Source organism: Hippoglossus stenolepis, chromosome 7 (assembly GCF_022539355.2).
Source record: "Hippoglossus stenolepis isolate QCI-W04-F060 chromosome 7, HSTE1.2, whole genome shotgun sequence".
NCBI classification, from domain to species: domain Eukaryota; kingdom Metazoa; phylum Chordata; class Actinopteri; order Pleuronectiformes; family Pleuronectidae; genus Hippoglossus; species Hippoglossus stenolepis.
In genome coordinates this window covers 26,849,356-26,869,223 of record NC_061489.1, presented here as the reverse complement: position 1 = coordinate 26,869,223, position 19,868 = coordinate 26,849,356, and the positions used below count along the sequence as shown (strand labels likewise).

Sequence of the window (19,868 nt, the reverse complement as noted above, 5' to 3'; positions counted from 1 at the left end):
TTTGACTTCTGAGGAAGCCTCAAGTGTGTGAAATGATCTTCTCCACACTTCACTTCATGCAATTTACATGTATTTAAAGATTTAAGGCTTTGGTAAGTGGACTGTGAAGTGTCAGAAAGATCTTCATCTGTGGAAAAAATATATGAAATGCTCCTTTAATCGCCCTCGTCATGAAGACAGGCAGCGGGAACAGGAAATGTTTTGTGTGAAACGTCAGATTTACCAGCAGACACAAACAAGACAAGTCGAAGAAAAGAATTATGAAAAGAGAGAAAAGGAAATAAAACGCTGTCAGGGAGCTTCACAGCTTCCTGTCACTTCCACGACAGCGAAGACGAGAGGAAGAAAAGAAGAAATGCGAGGAGGTGGCTGCAGGAATCTTCACTGACCGTCAATAAACACAAAGCCGCCAGTCGCTCCGTCACGGAGACGCTCGCAAAAACAGAACTGACAGGAGGCAGGAGGAGCGCGAGGCGTTTGGGTGCAGTGGGGAGGACGGGAAATATTACAACACAGAGACGGAGACACAAAACAAGAAGTCAAACACCGAGAGTAACTCTCACAGCCTCCTGATGGAGACATGAGGAGCGACCGCCAATCAAACACGGCCTTAGAAACAGAAACCAGACGGATTCCTGGTCCTATCCCCCACCTACAGATTCACATGTAGAATCTGTTTCTTTATTATCTTTAAACTTATTCTATCTACAGTTATGTGAGGCTTCGACTTGATGTTCTGAACCATAATATCTCTGTTTGCATTTGTTAGTATGGAACTGCCGCCGTCCTCTGATTTCACCCTGTCAGGGCTCGTTGTAGATTCCGATCTCATCTCCAGGTGGAGAAGTTTCCAGCAGCCGCCTGGCGATGACTCCTCTGTCCTGAGGAAGCGGCGGATCGGAGGCGGCGGCACCCGGGAGACGACGGAAAACAAAGAGATAAACTCAGATGAGACTCGCAGAGGTCAGGCGGAGGTTTGGGTGAACGATGGCGCCCGTTGATGTTCTCCTGGTCAAACATTTGGCCCAGTGAACGTCCACGCGCCACCCGCCCTCTCCCTCCCCCCCGCCAAACACACACACACACACATCTCTGAACGGGTGAAGCGATGCAGAAAATGGGATTCAGGTTTGTCCCTCCACAACCTTCCCTTCGCTCATTTAGATGCGTTCACTTATTCGGACTGAACGCTTTGTACACTCAAATGCTGCTGCTGTATCTCTATCACGCACACACACAGCTTCCTCGGAGTTGGAAGCATTTCACGCTCTATATAGGCCATCATTATTGGAAATGAAGAAACACCTCCCCTTTTAAAGATGCACTTTGTCGCCACATCTCATTTCCACTCGTCCTCTGAGTGTGTTTTATCTTCTGCAAGATAAGCGGGATAAAGAAAGCTTTTATCTGCCGAGTGCTAAGTAGATGAGGAGCCGCGCCGCACGCCCGTATATATATGCGCTGTGTACTCGACTGGGTAAAGTGAACAAATAAGGCTGATACCAGCTAAATCTAATACTGCTCCGGGGCACATTACACCCAGAATGCAATGTGGCAGATGATTTCTTTGGCGGACGAGATACGACACAGTCTGGGCTCAAATGAAGCAGAAAGTTTGGACCAACAGAGAAGGTGAGGGATGGTGTGATTCATTCTAACATTGTGATTTCTATTGTGCGTCAGTGTGTGTGTGTGTGTGTGTGTGTGTGTGTGTGTGTGTGTGTGTGTGTGTGTGTGTGTGTGTGTGTGTGTGTGAACAGTTACTCACAGCTATGCCCTGTCGACACGGCGACGGCCTCATTTCAGCTGTTTTAGAGCTAATTCTGTCGAAGATTCACAATTTTCAGGAATGAATCAAATCGTAAACATCAAACATCAACCTGAATGTGCTGCGATAAGATCCCATCAACCTGAGCTCCATCACCCACGAGCCTGATTCTCCTCACACGACTAAAGAAGAGAAATGAAACCACCAGCAGCGCTCTGACCTTCTCGATGCTCCACCCGACGCCCGGCTGACGCACGGCGTGACCTTTAATGACTGACTGAAGGTTTCAGCTTCGTTAGTGTCGACACGAGAGGCTGCGAACGTCCTTCGACGCCAAAACACTAAACTGTCAAAAAAGCTGTGACTACGATACTAAAAGAAAAGTCAAAACTCATTGTGAGGCTGTAATGTCTATTGTTATTTATCACTGGTTAGCATGTTAGCATGCCAAAGTAATGGTGCTGACCCAGGCTGCAGTGGAAGGATGTTAGCATGTTGTGTTAGCCTCCAGCTAAATGCTGAATCTGGACCAAAGTGTCTCACAGACTGACGCTGTCATTACACTCATGAGGAATAAAAAGAAACTCGCAAAGCAAAATCACACAATGTAAAATAAGTTTAAACTTTCTTTTTTAAATTAAAACAATATCTGTTTATTTTTATACTTAATTTCACTTTGTCTTAAACCTCAAATCACAAACTGAAAACCACCCGGGCTGAGATGACTCAGTCAAACACGGCTGCAGCTTCAGGGACTCAGTAAACGGAGTGAATCAATGTGAGGTTCAGCCTGGACCGATCAGCAGCTGACCACAGGCCCAACACAAACATCCAGGCTCACATTCACACCCACAGTCGGTCCGGAGGCTGCAGGTCACTCAGGCTGCGTTTGGACTGAGGGACAAAGTCTGAGGAAACCCACGCAAACATGGAGAGAAGATTCCACCTCCACACAAGAGATCCTGCACGAAACAGAAGTCAAACCATGAACCTTCTTCCTGTGAGGCGACACCACTCCAGCCCGGGAGCAAAGACATGTTAATAAACCAGTTCTTACCTAAAGTCATCGCCTGAACGAGTTCTAACCTCAGTACGAAGGACCGACAGTGAAACTGAAGCCAGGAAACTCGTCCTGGTCACGTGACAACTTCACTGAAACAGAAACATTCGTTCAAATTCAGTCAAACTGGCTCAAAAAGAGTTAAAACACAAAAGGACTAAACGGATAAAGTACAGTTCATGTATCGTAGACTCTGCACAGCTTTCCCTCTCTGCCCTCTGGCAGCCATGTTGGAAGTCAGCGGCTCAGCAGCAGCCGATCGAGGTGCCGAACAGGAAATCTGCCGGCGCTCACGGTTAGTTCAGGCGCCGTTTGATGGGTTTGGACGGGCGCGCTGGGAGCACCTTGTACCTGCTGCTGCCGTGTCATTTCCTGTAGCAGCTTGGACACGGACGCACACTGGCTCTAATAGAGCCGTCAGCACGGTCAACATTACAACCGGCAGACACAGATTGAAGCCAGATGTTCAGACGGAGGGAACAGCGTGAGCCTCAGATGCTGCTGTTAGGACACAGAGCGCGCTCGTCTTCCTCCGACGCTCTAATCGGCTGGCGCTGACCGGAGCCAGGTCGTCAGAGTCACCTCCACGCTCGTTAGATATGGAGATTTACAGGAGGGGAGCGAGGGGGGGCGTATTTTATCTATTTGCATCGTTTTATTTGACCTTAATGTTTCCAGGACGGTCTCATGAGGTTTAAATCCGTCCGGAGAGAATTCTGACCACGAACATGATTAAAGAAAAAGTGAACAACTCACCAAAAGAAAAACCAGGAAGATATTAAATATTAAATACGCTGGTTGTTAAAACAACTCCTGCTCATTTTACCTCTGAAGTTTTGTTCTGTTCTTTGAGGAGCTGAACAAATGTTTAGTTTCTGAGTTCAGTTCGATTTTTCTACAAAACACTCAACGTTATTTCTGATGAATTTATATCAATTTACCGTCTGTAATGAAAAGTAATGATGTAATAATTTGAATAAACTCTCGTGTTTTTCAAAGTCCATTAACCAGCGTGTATATATGCACCTTAGATTCATTCTTAAAACAAATAAGATTTATTTCTAACAATAAGGTAAATCAACTGTATTATGCTATTTTTAAAGGTTGATATTTGCTGAAGTGATTTATATTTTTAAATCAATCTACAATATGATTATATTATAAATTCTATTATCATCACATCATGAGTTTGCAGTCCATTGTGCTTTCAGAGCTGCGGCTCCACACTGAGTTTAACCTTTAAAAGCCGATTGAGTCCAACGGTTTAGTTTTATAACTGTCGTCCAACAAAAAGAAAGAAATCCCTCCTCTGTCATCCAGAGAGCTGAGGACCTGTGGGACGAGAGGTCAGAGGTCGTGTCCAAGTTCAGGAGTCATTTAGTTCTGAAGAGAGAGAGAGGACACGTCGCTCTGCTCTCTCGCCCCAAGACGGTGTAGTCTACAGATTCGTTTTACTCCCAAAAATAAATCAAATGCTTCAACCTCCAGTGCATCTTTGACCTTCAGAGGTCAGGCCAATCATTTCCATGTTTAATAACCATCCCTGCAGCCAGAGGTGTCTGACAGCCTCTCACCCAGTGCATGCTGGGATAGGCTCCATCCTGTGACCCTGAACGGCACAAAGACATAAACAGTGGATGGATGGATCATTTAAATGCTAATTGAATTAATCACTTTATCAAATGATTCTAAATGCATAGATTAAGCGATCGATTATAGAGCGGAGCTGTAAAGTCCGTAATCACCTGCGGCCCTCGTCCTCCTGAACATCAGCGGCGGAGCAGCGACACGTTTTCATTTGACTTTGATGACGTGAGTAAATGTGAAGAAAGAAATGATGGAGGCAGTTGAAGGAAAAACTCTCGCTGTCATGCCAGTGAAATGATGTGGGCGGGATAATGAAGGGACTTTTATGCAAAGCGGCGGGTGTCATGGCGAAAGACTTGCGCTCGCTCATCTCGGCGAAGCCATAATGATGCATGAAGGGCCCCTTCGTGTTTTTGACATGATTGTGAGTGATTTATTGGCACCCCATGGTAATTAACATCAGATTATCTTCTCCAGGAAGCTGTGAAGTCTCACGCCGCTGCCGCCGCCACAGCCGACGTGGCTGGAAGTTCACCGCTGGCGCTGAACAATGCAGACAGGAGCGACTGGAGGGCTCCATTAGCACCTTTCCATATGTCAAACAGCAGAAGCTGCAGCAGCTCCTCCCCCCTTGCACCGCCATCCACCATCGGCCAGGCAGCGCCACTACGTTCACAGCGTTTCACTGAGCGGCGCCTGCACAGCTGAACTGAGAGAGCTGCAAACACACATCTGTGTCCACGAGGCTTTTAGGTTCACACATATTTTTCATACAAAATATTAGTTTCCTAAATAAGCCCAACTTCTCTCTGGGAAATCGTCTTAATGTTATTTTATCTAACCGAGCTCACAGCCTACGGGCCTGAGCTCCACCTGCTCACATGGTATTTTACATCTTACTGGTGCAGCGGGTGAATTTCGAGCCAGATTACACGTTTGTGAGTTTTTCTGGTCAAAGGTTTCTGGTGTGTGTGGGGGGGGGGGTTCTGGAGTACGCATCGCACCTCGGCGCGTGTGCTTCCTGTTGTGAGCCACTGATCTAAACACAGGAAACTTGATTAACATGATTAGCTTCATCTCCGCAGCCTGAGCTGGAGCAGCTCTCCCCGCCGCTCTGTCAGCCCGGCTCTCTCCCCACGCCGCCACTTCCCGGCATTCATCACCGGCCGTCCAGCTGCTCAGATCAGTCGCTCGTACCGCATTATGCAAAATGTCAGCGGGCGAGCCGGGTACAAAAACTGCAAAACAACATCAGTCAGTGTCCCAGGAAAAGGAAACAAAGCGGAGGATGGGAGGAATCCTCCGTCCCTCATGCCCCCGATTCACCGAAGTTTCAATTTTTCTGTTTGCCGGAGAACAGCAGTGGGCTGAGAAGTAGGCCTCTCAATATTTAAGGTGAAGTATAGGAAATGTAAAAGGCTTTGGAGTGTGTTTGATTCATTATTCAGCTCTGGCCTATTCTCTCTCTCTCACTCTCTTCCTCATGCTGCGTGCAAGAGATAACAGCTCGGCTCCACGCTTTAATTCTTTTGCATCGCAGATTAGAAAAAGGCAAAAAAAAAACAATCCTGGAGAATATAAGATGCCTTAATTTCTTATTCTCTCGCTCTCCTCTTTCGCTTCTTAGTCCTGTTTGATAAAGAGAAAAATAAAGATGTTTTTTTAAAAACGACTCTTGGAGACGTCGAGCGTGTCGGCGTCTTGCACGTCTCGCTCGTCCTGATGTGAAATCACTCTGCTCTCTCTCTCTCTCTCTCTCTGATTCGCTGCAAGTTCTTCTCTTCTTTCATTTTCAAATTTTCTCGACATTTACAGTGAAAGCGAGGAAGATTGTTAGTTTTCACCCCGGAGCTCCTCTCAGAGAAAAGCAGGCCCCGAGCAGAGAGCGTAAAGAAAAGGAGGAGGAAGGAAGCGCAGAGGCAGCCGCTTTGATAGCTGCGGAAAGAAAAGATGAGGAGGAGGTGATGAAGCTGGAATCGCCCTAACCCCCCTGTCATCGTCCTCAGTTTGGTTTGACGACTCTTCAGCTGCTCTTTCTTTCCTCCGTCTCTTTACTGGGGGATGCAGAGGCAGTGAGAGCTGAACAGAGACAAAGTAAAATTAAAAGAAATCTCTCTCACGCTTGCAATCCGACGCATAATTGGCTTCCTGGATTGACTTCAACCACTGGGGGAAATCTCTGACAAAACCATACATAAATAAATCCATTCTCCCGTGTTTTCTGTTTCCCCGGCTGCCGGCAGAAAAGACCTCGTTATATATGGAAATGAGATTCTTCTCCTCTCGCTCAGCCGCCCGCCGCCACCCCCCCCGAAGCCAAACGCCTTATTGGCTCCCGCCCATGCAAATGCAGGCCAGGGCTGAGGATCCGTTCACAAAGGAGATACTATGAGAGAGAGAGAGAGAGAGATAAGGCCAGGATGGAGGCTGAGAGAGAGAGAGAGAGAGCGAGAGAGAGAGAATCCAAGAAAGTGATTGAAAGAAAGAAATCAGAATCAAATCAGTGTGAAAAGCGATATGTGTGTGTTTGTGTGTGGGAAGCTCTGAAAGACGAGTGGGAATCTGATGAGTGACAGAAGAGAGCGAGAGACGCATCGCAGCAGAGAGAGAGCGTCAGCGAACACATACACACGTACAGTAAGTGCACATGCAGAACACACTGACCCCATTTCATCCTCGTATCGACACACAATCTGTATGTGCATCTTATCTGGAGGAGGAAAACGCTCACAGCGACGCTGCAATCGACTCGACCAGACGACAAATGTCAGCCGTGTAGAAATGGCATCGACATGGCCGCTGTGTTTAGAGAGCAGGTCACAGATTTAGTGTTTCGCTCCGATAACGATGTTTAAAATAAGGATGAAAATCGATGCAGCAGAACGAGAGGGAACCAGACTTTATATTTTTATTCCACATGTTCTTCATCCGGAGTAAAATCAGTGAATTTGACCTAAAGGTGAATTTAGTTTGTCCATCAGCAGCGACTGAGACTTCCACGGGAATCACAGCAGGGGGTAGAAATGCTTAGAAAGTCGTAAATATCAAATAGTTTGTTCGTTCGAGGTTTGATGCTGTTTGTATTAAGTCGTTCTCTGTGGTAGAAAAGCCCCGCCTCTTCCTGTCAAGCTGCAGACGAGCACTTCCTCTTACCTTTCACTCTTAACCGATGTACCCTTGAGCAATGCGCTGAACCCTAATCTGTCCCAGTGACGCTCAGTGACCAGCAGAGCAGCTTATCTTCCTCCTCACACGGTTGAAGTCCGGCACAGAGCGGGCGCTGTGCGGCAGAAGGACCGCCCCCCCACAGGTAGCCAACAGGTCGATGCTGCTTCCCTAATTAGCAGCGACGCAGGACAGGGGCGTCAGCGGCGTCCTCCCTGCCGCGCCGAGGGAAGCGTCCCAGCGCATCGCCGGCGTCACACACTACAAGATGAGGACGCCACACAGCGGGCCCTCGGAGACCCCGGCACCGAGCGCTGGAGGGAGCGGGCGGACACGCAGTCCTCGTTAAGGTTACCGACTCTGCTGGTGACACGCAGATGACAAGGACAATTTACCGCTCGGCTGCATCCCCTTGTCATTGAGCAGACGGAGAAAACACACACGCACGGTGGAAATTAAGTTTAATAAGAGAAGATGAAACTTTGTGATCCCTGCGGGGGAATTAGGGAGGTCACAGCGGCAGAGAGGGAGAGGATACACCGACGGAAATTAAGAACAGAGCACCTTGGAATATTCACGCTCTGCTGCGATACTCAACTCTGCAAACTGAGAACTGGATCTGTGAGAAAAATCTAACCTCAAGCAGCAGCTGGTTCTTTTGTTTCAGCTCCAGAAGTATAGAGTCTGTGTCTGCAGAATTATTTCTATTATTGATTCACCTGCCGGTTATTACTCCACCACGGAGGTTATGGTTTCATCCCTGTTTCTCTGACTTCTTTCAACAGGATTACGCACAAAAAGATCTCCCAGAACTTTGTGAAAGAAGTTTGGTTCGATCCAGACAAATGAGCAGATCCAGGAATTTTCTATTACTTTCTGTAGCATTGCGACATTTTAACTATTTTCCCAAAGAATACTTTGTAAATCTCGGTGAAACAAATCAAAGATATGTGCAAACACAAACCTGCAGAACATAGTGGACCCGACCCGTCTCCCACTGGGTCCAGATCTGTCCAAGTTAGATCTGGACCTGCCTGCAGCTGTTTCTATATGAGCTGCGACCCAACTCGTCATCAATGATTAAACATGAGTGAAGTGAAAATGTGGATTGTCGTACACCTGCGCTTCTGCAGCTGTCAGTGTAAATACTGTTTGGCAGTTTTTACAAGCAGCTCAGCCACTGAGAACCTGAGCGTGAACCCGACCAGGTGGAGATTCTGAGGAAATAAACCTTTTACACCAAACTTACATAGTTTTAGAAGTGGGTCCAAAGGAACATGACAGGATTTAAGGGTCCTGGCGGAGGAATGAGCTGAGAGACATTATCTCAGACTCACAGTCTAAAACCACTTTAAAATGACATGAAACTGTTGAAAGCAGCAAATCGTCACATTAAATTGCTTGAAATTTGACTCAATCAAAGGATAAAACCTGCAGCTTCTCTGTCACTGGACTAGTTGGTTAATAAAAGCAAAAATTTAACCTCAACAATCAAAACAGAGACCGGACGACAGACGAGTGAATCGTCACAACCCCCAAAATCCAACAAACACACAAACACGTGTTTCCATATCGAAGCAGAAACAGTTGGTTTGACGTGAAGGTGACAAAGGGAATGTGGACACGTCCTCGTTGTGGACGAGGCGGCGACAGCGACAGGAAGTGAGATGTGAGTAAAGAGCCGAGTGAGTCAGAGGTGAACTTCAGCTGCAGCTCTGACCTCAAACTGGCATCGGACCATTTCTTTGATACGAGAAACTACAGAAACTGGTGAAGCTGCAGGATTCTACAGAGAAGGTTCTGGTGCTGATTCTCACTCTCCTGACACGTTCTTCTTGTCTGGACTTTTGAAGTGAAGGAACTCAGCTTGACGTCTCTGCCTCAGATCAGTTCACCTCCTCCTTCCTCTGTTTTCTTTATAGTTCTAAAAAAAAAACCATGAGATAAAATACGTTCGTCCACAATATCGCTTTTATCAAACTGGAGAAAACCGGCGGATTAAATAATTCACTCACTGTTTGTATTTATATACTTTTTTTGTCAAATATGTTGTAATCACATCAGGTTTTATTTATCATTTTAATATTATCTTTATTTTCTGTAAGTTGACGTGAGTAGAGGAAGAAAATAACTCTTTTCGCTTCACTTATTTTTGTTTTCTGCCTCCAAGCTCCAGAAGGGGAATACCACCCCAACACGCACACACACACACACACACACACACACACACACACACACACACACACACACACACACACACTCCGAACCCTCAGGACCTCAACTCAGTCGCCAGGGTCAAAGGCCAACAGGAAATGGACAGGAAGTGGACCGTGGAGGACTGTGCTGGTGTCTGACCGATATAACTGGAGCAGAAGAAGATCTCCCCCCTGGACAGCACTTCCCTCCATGTAACACACACACACACACAGACACACACACGACACACACACACACACTGAGAGACAGTCATCACAGTCATGTCCCCAAACCATCTCCACTCTCAGACACACACACAACACGGAAACACAAACACACATTTAAATTCACATGTAATCATTGCTACACACACACACACACACACACAGTGACGTGATGTGATGTGAAGGCGTCCTGTCTGCGTGCCGTTTGCAGTCAGACTTTCTCTCCCTCAGTTTTGCCTCCCAGGCTCAACCCCCTCAACGACTCCACCCATGAAACGCTCCCGGTTACAGAAAGTTAGCGTTGGCCCAGATTCGCACCAGAAGCTACACACAAGCCGGCGACAGATGTGAACAACAAACTGGCAGGAAAACGAGAAGGTGTCGGAGGATCTGATTCGTCTGCTGGGACAGGAAGTTCGCTCGCACTTCTTCTTCTTCTCTCTTTTTTGTGTTTGCTGCCGTCGTTATCTGTGTGTTATCGACAGCTGGCTGGAAGTGTAGAGTGTGAGGAAGTGTGTGTGCAACTGTGTAAAATGTGTGTGTGTGTGTTAAACCAAGCCTGTGTTTGGCATTACAAACAACATAAGTGATGCTTTGCCCTCAAACTACGTGCATGTGTGTGCACAAGAGTGTGTGTATATATGCGAGTGTGTACTTGCATGTGTGTGTGTGTGTGCGTGTGCTCTGCATTAGAAGCACCGCTGACCCGTGTTCGCCTCGGTGTGTTTTTATCTCTGCCTGTGTGACCCGAATTGTAAATACAGCATCCTCTGCTAAGCTGTGTGTTTTACTGTGTGTGTGTGTGTGTGTGTGTGTGTGTGTGTGTGTGTGTGTGTGTGTGTGTGTGTGTGTGTGTGTGTGTGTGTTTGTGTGTGTGTGTGTGTGTCTTGGCCTGTGTGCGATGAATTATGAGCAGCAGCCTCAACTTGACCTAATCTGTGCATGGGCTGTATGACTTTGTATCTTGCATATCAATGTGTGAGTTATATCTAGAATACGTGTGTGTCTGTCTTTGTGTGCGTGTGTGTGTGTGTGTGTGTGTGTGTGTTTGATAGAGCCATGCCAAGAGGTTAATTGAGGGGAGGGCCTCTAAACCGTTGCCCAGGGAAACGCTCTCCCATCCATCACGGTCATTGGCTATGCAGCACCACGCGCAGAACAAACAAACTAACGAACGCCGAGTCCTCGCTGAGCTCTGCGGCCGAGGCAGGGAGGAGGAGGATGAGGAGGAGGAGGAGGAGGAGGAGGAGGAGGAGGGACGGCGGCGGGCGGCCGTGCCTGGAGTCGGAGGCTCCCGGCTGGGCCACCGGGGCCGGCGCCCCCCCCCGCTCCCCGGCCTACGGGAGCTCAGACAACAGGCTAATCCTTACAGCACACAGAGGAGCCGCTAATGGGAGAGGATTAACCTGCAAATACACCCACTCCCTCTGCTGCTCCTCCTCTTCCTCCTCAGTCCTTCTCCTGCTCTGCTACTTCTTTATCTCACTCCGTTTTAATCCTCCTTTTCTTCTCCTTCTCTTTTCATCTGCTCCTCCTCTTCCTCCTTCGCTATCTCTTTCCGTTTTAATCCTCCTTTTCTTCTCCTTCTCCTCCTTCATTCTGCTTCTATCTCTGCTTCGCTTCGTTCCTCCATTTCCTCTTCTTCTCCTTTGCTACTCCTTCTTTCTCTTCTGTTTTACAATTGTCCTTCTCCTTCCTCAACTCTTTCCTCACAATCCCTCCTTTTTCCTTACAAAGGAAGATGGAGAGGACGTTGTAAAGGAGGAGTAAAGGAGCTAACCACGGGGGAGGAGAACCGCTTCCCTCACCGCTCGTCTTCCTCCTCAGCTTCTGCATCCATCTCCATCTTCCACTCTCTCTTTCCATTCTTGTCCTCCACTTTTAACTCCTTTTTTAATCCCACCATTCCTCCAGTTTCCTCCATCTTCCACTGCTGTTCCTCATCATCTTCTCCTTCTCTTCTCCTAAATCCTTCGTTTTTCCTCTATCTCCTTTTCTCAGCTGCTCTGTCCTCCTCCTCTCTTCGTCCTTCCTAAGGATCTCCTCATTTGCTCAATATTTTCCTCCATCATCCTCTTCTCCTCTGTCCCTCTCCACCTCTTCCTCCTACACTGCAAATCCTCTGTTTACACCTCCTTTCCCATGTTTCTCCAGACCTCCCTCCTCCTCTTGCTCCTCTTCTTCCTCCTTTCTCCATCACTTTCTGTTCTTATCTCTTCCTCACATTCTTCTTTCTCCATATTATTTTCTCTCCAGGTGACTGTTGAGTTGATATAAGAGCTGCAAGTCAGGCTGGCAAGAGCTTTGGTGTGTGTGTGTGTGTGTGTGTGTGTGTGTGTGTGTGTGTGTGTGTGTGTGTGTGTGTGTGTTCGTGTGTGTGTGTGTGTGTGTGTAGGGAGTGGATTATCCAGGTTCGAGGACTCGCTGCTCGCTGGCAGCCAAGCGGAAAGCTTTAATGAGAAGTCGCTGTTTACTGAGGACAGAGTGGGACACACACACACAGACACACAACTTAGAGACTTATATAGACTCACAGAGACAAAAACACACACACACACACACAATGATACACACTCCTACTCGTAAAACCACCCACACACACCCCTACATACACACACTAACCAGAGCAGTAATGGGATTTGGAAGGTTTTCTCTATAAACCAGTCTGTCCTCTGTCTCCTCATTAAGGGGACTGTCCAAACCTGAACACACACACACACACACACACACACACACACACACACACACACACACACACACACACACACACACACACACACACACACACACACACAAACACACACTGCTGGCACTATGCTGCTGCAGACTTCTGGGATCACTAATTATTTGGAGGCTCTGTATCCTTGTGTGTTTGTTTAGTGTGTGAGTACATGAAGGTTTGTGTGTGTGTGTGTGTGTGTGTGTGTGTGTGTGTGTGTGTCTGTGTGTGTGCTGGCTCCGTGCTAACAGTAGCAGTCTGGTGGAGTTGTGGTCGAGGGCGGCAGAGGACACTTCACGGTCCAAATGGCCGTTGATCCAAAAAATAATCTTTTTGGATTTTTTTTCTCTTGTTTTCAGAAAATAAAATGATCTGATCTCATCTTGTTATTTCAATTTAAATCAGTTCCCTTGACTCTGTCGTGAGCAGCAGCGTAACGGCCAAGAGGACATGATTTATTATCGTAACACAATTAACCAGGACACACAGGGTCACCGAGGAACCAGAGACGAAGCCGAGCTGCAGAACCACCAGCGCCACCCACAGGCGGCTCTTAGAAATTATTTCTGTGCTAAATTAAGAAATCAATAATGTGCCGTTGTTTTTTTAGTTGAGCCAATAGAAATTAGTGGCTCAGTTTATAGCTGTGGGTCACACAGCCTCTCAGATATTGAGCTAAATGAAAATCAAATCTGCAGTTTAGTTTTGGACGATGAATTTCTTCATCACTGAAAATGTGCAAATGTGAGAAGAAAGTACTTCCAGCCAGGAGGAGAATTTGTCTCAGCGGAGGAGGAGGCTCGCTCCCGTGTCTCCTCTCTCCTCGCACACTGCACTCTGGGCGGCCATGTCTCCTCGCACGGTCCATTCTCTACAGCCGGTTTGAGCTCAGTGTGGCTGCGTGTGCTTAATAAACCCTCTGTTCGGGTTATTTTCAGACTCGCAGTGTGAAAACAGCAGTGGAGCTGCACGTTCTCACAGGAAACTCAGTTTGATGTTTCCTACTGATTTGTTTGTATGTGAAACAGGTAAATCATTAAAATAGTTGTATCTACATAATCACACACGATCGTCAGAATAACATCACAAGGAAAAAGGGATTAAAACAAAATGGAATCATCGTCCTCCCGCTCCACGGGGACAAAGACCCTTTTGGTTTTTAATGACACCCTGAACTTGTATTTTTAGCTCTAACTCTGACAGGATATTCTTGCATCATTGCTGCCTCCTGCGTTCTGAATCTTTTTGGTGCACATCCTCCGAAAGTAACTCTGCACATGAACAGTCGTGACTAACTAATTAAATACTCCTTATCTCACTCCTCCGTTTGCAAGGGAGTAGGAGAAAGTACGTCGGCCTTCGTGTGATGTGAGAATGTGGACGCACGTCTTCGGTGCCTGTGTTTGTCCCTTCAGAGCTTCTGTAGAGTCCGTGGACGAGGAGCCGCCCGAGAGAATCACTCTCAGGCAACGGGAACAGATGATTCCTAGATTTCTCAGGTGATTATACACTGATGAGGATTATATTACATTTCTGATGATACACACTGGACCTTCAACGCCACACACACAGACAGCACACACACACACACACAGACACACACACACACACACACACACACACACACACACAGGAAGATGGACGACTATTCTCCACATATTCATTTCATTTTTTATGTTATTCTGCTTGTTCAGACTTGAATTGACACAAATTGTGATCAGATGTTGTCGTCTCTGAAAGCCCTTCATCTCTCTCTCTCTCTCTCTCTCTCCTCTCTCTCTCTCTCCTCTCTCTCTCTCTCTCTCTCTCCCTCCCTCCCTCTCTTTCTCCTGTCCAGAGACTTGGATGGTGATTAGCGTTGGGATTCGGGGACTCCGGCCTCAGTTTTCATTAACAGCCATAAACACAGTTCTGCTGCACCACTGAGACCGACCGCAGGCTCAGAGTGTGTGTGCATGTGTGTGTGTGCGTGTGTGTGTGTGCATGTGTGTGTGTGTGTGTGTCTACATCTGGGCAAGCTTTGATGACAAGACAGAGAGAGAGAGAGAGAGAGAGGGAGAGAGAGAGAGAGGTGTTGTTTATCGTGGCGGTAATTAAGGCCGCCGTTCGGCTTTAATTAAAATATAACAGCAGCACTAAGTATGGACTGGTTCTCAGACTCAGTGAAAAACACACTCTATTTACCACAAAAGATAAGGTAAAAAAATCTGAAACTCTTTGAGGACCACACACACACACACACACACACACACACACACATACACACACACACACACACACACACACACACACACACACACACACACACACACGGCTCTGTTAGCAATACAGACTATTTGCTCCACGTTCCAAGGAAGACGAACACAAATCCGAAATCGATGTGGTTTCTGTTGACTGACCTTTCACTCGTCTTTTCCAACCTCTCATTGTCCACTTCACTGTTTCATTACTGCACCGGGGTTTTGTGTTTTCTCTGTGATCAGTGAGATGATGAATGTTTGTCTGCGGCAGCCGGCAAACACTGAGCTCAGTAATGTGCCGAGGACGCCTGTAATGAAACCAGAGCAGAGCTGCCTCCTGGACATTATGTCACAGAACACAACTATCAAGTATTCATGATACTTTTTTTGCTGACACCTAAAGTTTTGGGAGGTTTTCAGTTTATATTTAAAGCTGGAGGTGAAACTGTCAATCTGTAAAATGTCTTATTCTGAACAGACGACACTCGAAACCCCCAAAATATTAAAATGTTAATGATACAAACAGAGAAATGCACCAGATCCTCATTTGATGATTAATCAGGTCTTTGTCTGTAAATGTCTGAGTGAGAGAAGTTAAAGGGTCAGTGGAGCAGTAACTGGGATAAACAACCCACCGTCGCCACCTGTTGGTTTGTGAGCTGCAGTGTTGACTTGGTTTTTTTTAAACCAGAAGTAACCATATTTGGATGAGCGGGGGGGGGTGGGGCCTGACTAAGAGCTCGAGGACACTGCACCCATTGGACGGTTCTAGCTGTCAATCACACGGTGTCCACGTTAGAGTCCGGTCGGGCCAGATATTGTAGATTACATTAGAATAAATGTTGTTACTACCTGGATGTTAAGTTAGCTTTGTACATATATATATGTGTATATATATATACATATATATACACGTCTCTGCACACGTCTGCAATCAGGGCAAACATAACTCATATACTTATATTCACTGCATCAGGCTCGGGTCGGGTTCACGTCAGGGTCGGTTAGTTTCTGTCTCAGTCGGGTTTGGAAAATTGCTGCATGAACCTCGCTCTGCGCGCCGGGCTCAGAAGTCCATGAATTAAATGTTAATGTTCGCGTTCTGAACTGGTCTCCGAAGGATTTACTTCAGTCTTAATCTTTCAGGTTCACATTTAAACTTTGAGAAACATAAACACTGATCTCTCACTGAATTTAACCTCATCAGAGGCTGTTTATTCCTCAGCTCTGCAAACATTTTCCACGATCAATAACCGAGCTGCTTAAGATGATGTGCAATCGATCGATGCAATTAAAACTTTTGGATGGGAAGCAGCAGAGATGTTCTCAGAAAACTGAATGTGTTCGGGATGTAAAGGGGAAGGATCAGAAAAACAGGACTGAACAAGGGTCTAAATATAGACTGAGAGGGGAAATTGTTTGTTTTGTTTGGCTGCTTTATATTATAATAATAATAACAAGGATAACTTCCTTGTGACATTGATTTTTGTATTGTTGTGTTGGTTTATATCATAGAAACAGATCATAAATAAAGATGGACGACACGTCTCCCCTTCATCCACTATCCAGACATGAAGCCAAAATATCCTGGATACAAACTCTCGACCAATCGTGAGTCAGTCTCAGCTGTCAATCATGACGTCTCAGCCTGTTTTCATATCATCGGAAAACGAATTAAAACAAAACCAGCCACCAGGGGGCGATTGAGACACTTTGGCTTTACTACTCCATCTTTATGTGGTGTTTATTGTTCATGTAACGGTCCGTCTGGGCAAAGTGCATTTAAATAAGCTCTGCTCTGTATTTCCCTATAAAAATAAACCTATATAAAATATAAATATAAACAGCGACGAGTGACGTGTCTAATTTCAGCACTTGTTTATTGTAATAAAAACTTCTGAATACAAAGTACATTCACAGGTACGGCAGCGGGTCACTCAGCTGCTCTGTTCGATTCCTACAGCAAACCACCGATGACTACAAATATTCAGACTCATACACCAGTTTACAACTTTATATCCCGTAAACATACCGTTATAGTTCAGAACAAACACACTGCTGCACTTACATACAAAACGTCCAGGCTGTGAATCAGCGGCTACTCGTCTGTTCCTAACCAACCGGCTGAGTCCTACACAGGTTTATTTACTGAAAGATACGAGGAGGGAGGGACGTGACGGACAGGTCGCTGAGTGTCACAGTCGTTAGAGATTTGATTGACAGGTCGACTGCTGCGATGAGTGGATTCGATGGGAGATTAACCCCTTAAGAACTAAACCTGATTTAGCTGAAACCTTCACTGAGGAGGAGGAAGAGGAAGATAGATGAATAGATAAATAGAGAGAGACAGAGATATTCTGTGGAAATTATATCATTAAATCTATGAATCATTTAACAATTTCTTATAGTTATCGTTAAATTAATGCTGTGACGGTATCGTGACATGATCAGGACGCATTTAGCTTAAAGAGCAGAAGCAGGGGAAACTAACTCAGCTCAAACACATTTAGATCTTTCTTTAGTTTATGAAGTTACTCTCGCAGGCTAAGCTCACAAGCAGCAGGAGCTGGGGTCAGTTTCATTTCGTTTATTCTTTCATTTGAAAAGGGACAATGTACATGAATGGACATTCATACTAATGTAAATGCACCGGTTTGTTAAAAGGCCAGATGTTGGAATCCTGCAATAATTATACAATAGTGCAAAAATAGGATGGGAACAATATTTGAAAGGACGACATTCACGTCAATAAACTTGTTGGAAAATGTTTTTTTTGTTGTTCTGCCTGACAAAGACTAAAATATTGATATTCTAAAGTTTGGAAAATCTTGTAAGATAGTGTAAACATATTATATACATTTTTTATTTGACAATTGTAAGATTTGGTATTTGGTATTATGTGTTTTTGGGGGTGGGGCCCCCAAAGTCTCTGCTCGGCTAGCAGTTTCCCCTTGCTTCCAGTCTTTGTGCTAAGCTAGGCTAATCAGGTTACTGCGTCACTTCCTATTCCAGACAATCACACTCATCTGACTGTGGCTCTCAAGGCAAGCGAGAGGATTTATTATAAAAAAGTCGGCCTGCTCCTTTAACAGTATTCAAACGTCCCAATCAAGTGGAGGAGTGACGGTGGGGGGGGGGGAAAGGTGTCCACAGCAGCTCCTGTCAGTTCATACCAGAGTTTCTATTGGCCGTTGAGAGGAGGAGGTGGGCCGGCTGATTATCTGCCGTCACCCTGTCCTCCGAACCCTGACTGTCAATCATCAACTACAGGCACCAGGGCTACGGAAAAAAAATCAAAACCAAAAAGCAGGAAGATGTCTGAAAAGAGGATCGATCTGCCGATAGCACGCGACCCTGGGGAAACAGCGTGGAGCGACAGTTTCTCACGCGGAAAAAACCAAGCTGCAAAAAACCAGCAGGAAAAAAGAGCAACAAGAGCAAAAACCCATTAGAAGGCGCAGAGCTGATAATCCACTGCGATCGAGTCCACGTCGGAAACGTCCACACGGAGAAGAGGCGGAAATTCATTATTCTGAACATTTCCTCAAAAAGCATTTTTCTTTCGTTTGATTTTTCTGATTCGATTCTTCTCGACCAAAAAAAAACTTTCACCGTGAAAGTGAAACACGAAGCAAAAAGAAGCCGCTCGTGACGAAGGGAGGAGCAAAAAAAATCCCCAGAACTGAAGCAGAGAGGAAAAAAAAAAACAGCTTGAGGACTTCATCACTTTTCTTTTTGTAAATTGAAGGAGGAGAAAAAGGAGGAAAAAGCTTTAGATGCTCTTTGTGTCTTTAGTTTTAAGGCAGTCTTTTTAGTCCGGCCCCCCTCTCCAGCGCGCTGCTCGACGACGCTCCACCTACAAGAGGATAGATACGGACGTCTTACACCTCAGGTAACGCAGCGCAGAAAAACACATTCCATGCAAAATGTCCCATCAATGAGAAAAAAGCAAAAAAATATAAGAAAAAGAAAAAAGGAGGATTAATTGAAAACTGGCTGAAGAAAAAATAATGTTTTTTAAAAAAGGAGGCAATTAAAAAAATGTAGGAGCAGTTTGCAGAGCCACAGAAATGCAAAAAAAAATAATTCTTAAAAAAAGAAAAAACTGAGCTGTGCACAGTCAAATGCATCATTTTGAATATTAATTGTATTTGACTTTTTAATTAAAAAATAAATCTGATAAAAACACATCTCTGGCAAGTTTTCTGCCTCAAGTAAAAGATGAACTGAAAGTGACACGTTCAGATAAATTCATGGAATGAGAAGAAAATCTACATTTTCGTCAAATAAAAATGTAAATTTCGGTTCTAACTCGTATTGTAGGAATAACAACGTGTGGAGCTCAAGGGAAAAATCATTAAAGTCTTTTCTGTTGGATTCTTGATCTAAAATTAACCCAAAGATCATTTCATTATGAAATTATAATATTTGTGTAACATTTATATCTACGATTATTGAGTCAAATTCTGTTTTTGTGACAGATTTCAGATTTGTTGTGTGAAATTCTTAAATTCAGGTTTTTAACCATTGAAAGTTCCGGAGTCGTCGTGTAAACGTGTCAGAGGCAACGTGAGGTCATATTCATAACATGCAACTATTTAAAAGGAATAATACTTTGTGTGCTAAAGACTTTGGTTTAATATAAAATCCTGTGAGAACGAGTGTTAATGTGTGAGAGAGAGATTTACAAGGCATTAATCACACACACACACACACACACACACACACACACACACACACACACACACACACACACACACACACACACACACACACCCCACACACACACACACAGTAGTACAGTAGTAGCTTTAGTTGTCAGCTGGTTGGCTGCAGCATGTTGTGACCTTGCATAGCTCATGTTGGGGTGTGTGTGTGTGTGTGTGTGTGTGTGTTCCACTTTCCCAGA

The 19,868-nt window shown here is 45.5% G+C and overlaps 1 protein-coding gene across 2 annotated transcripts in view; it reads right to left on the bottom strand.

Annotated features, from left to right (window-relative positions):
- LOC118112310 (protocadherin-1) overlaps window positions 1–19,868 on the bottom strand; it is a 159,444-nt gene that overhangs the window by 20,905 nt on the left and 118,671 nt on the right. Inside the window, exon 5 of one of the 2 annotated variants that reach the window (XM_035161515.2) lies at window positions 16,821–18,815. The exons of the other annotated variant lie outside the window; for it this stretch is intronic. Within the exon in view, the coding sequence (XP_035017406.1) occupies window positions 18,757–18,815 (59 nt within the window). The 3' untranslated portion in view covers window positions 16,821–18,756. Of the gene's footprint in view, window positions 1–16,820; window positions 18,816–19,868 lie in introns of those variants that run through there. 2 annotated transcript variants of the gene reach the window in all.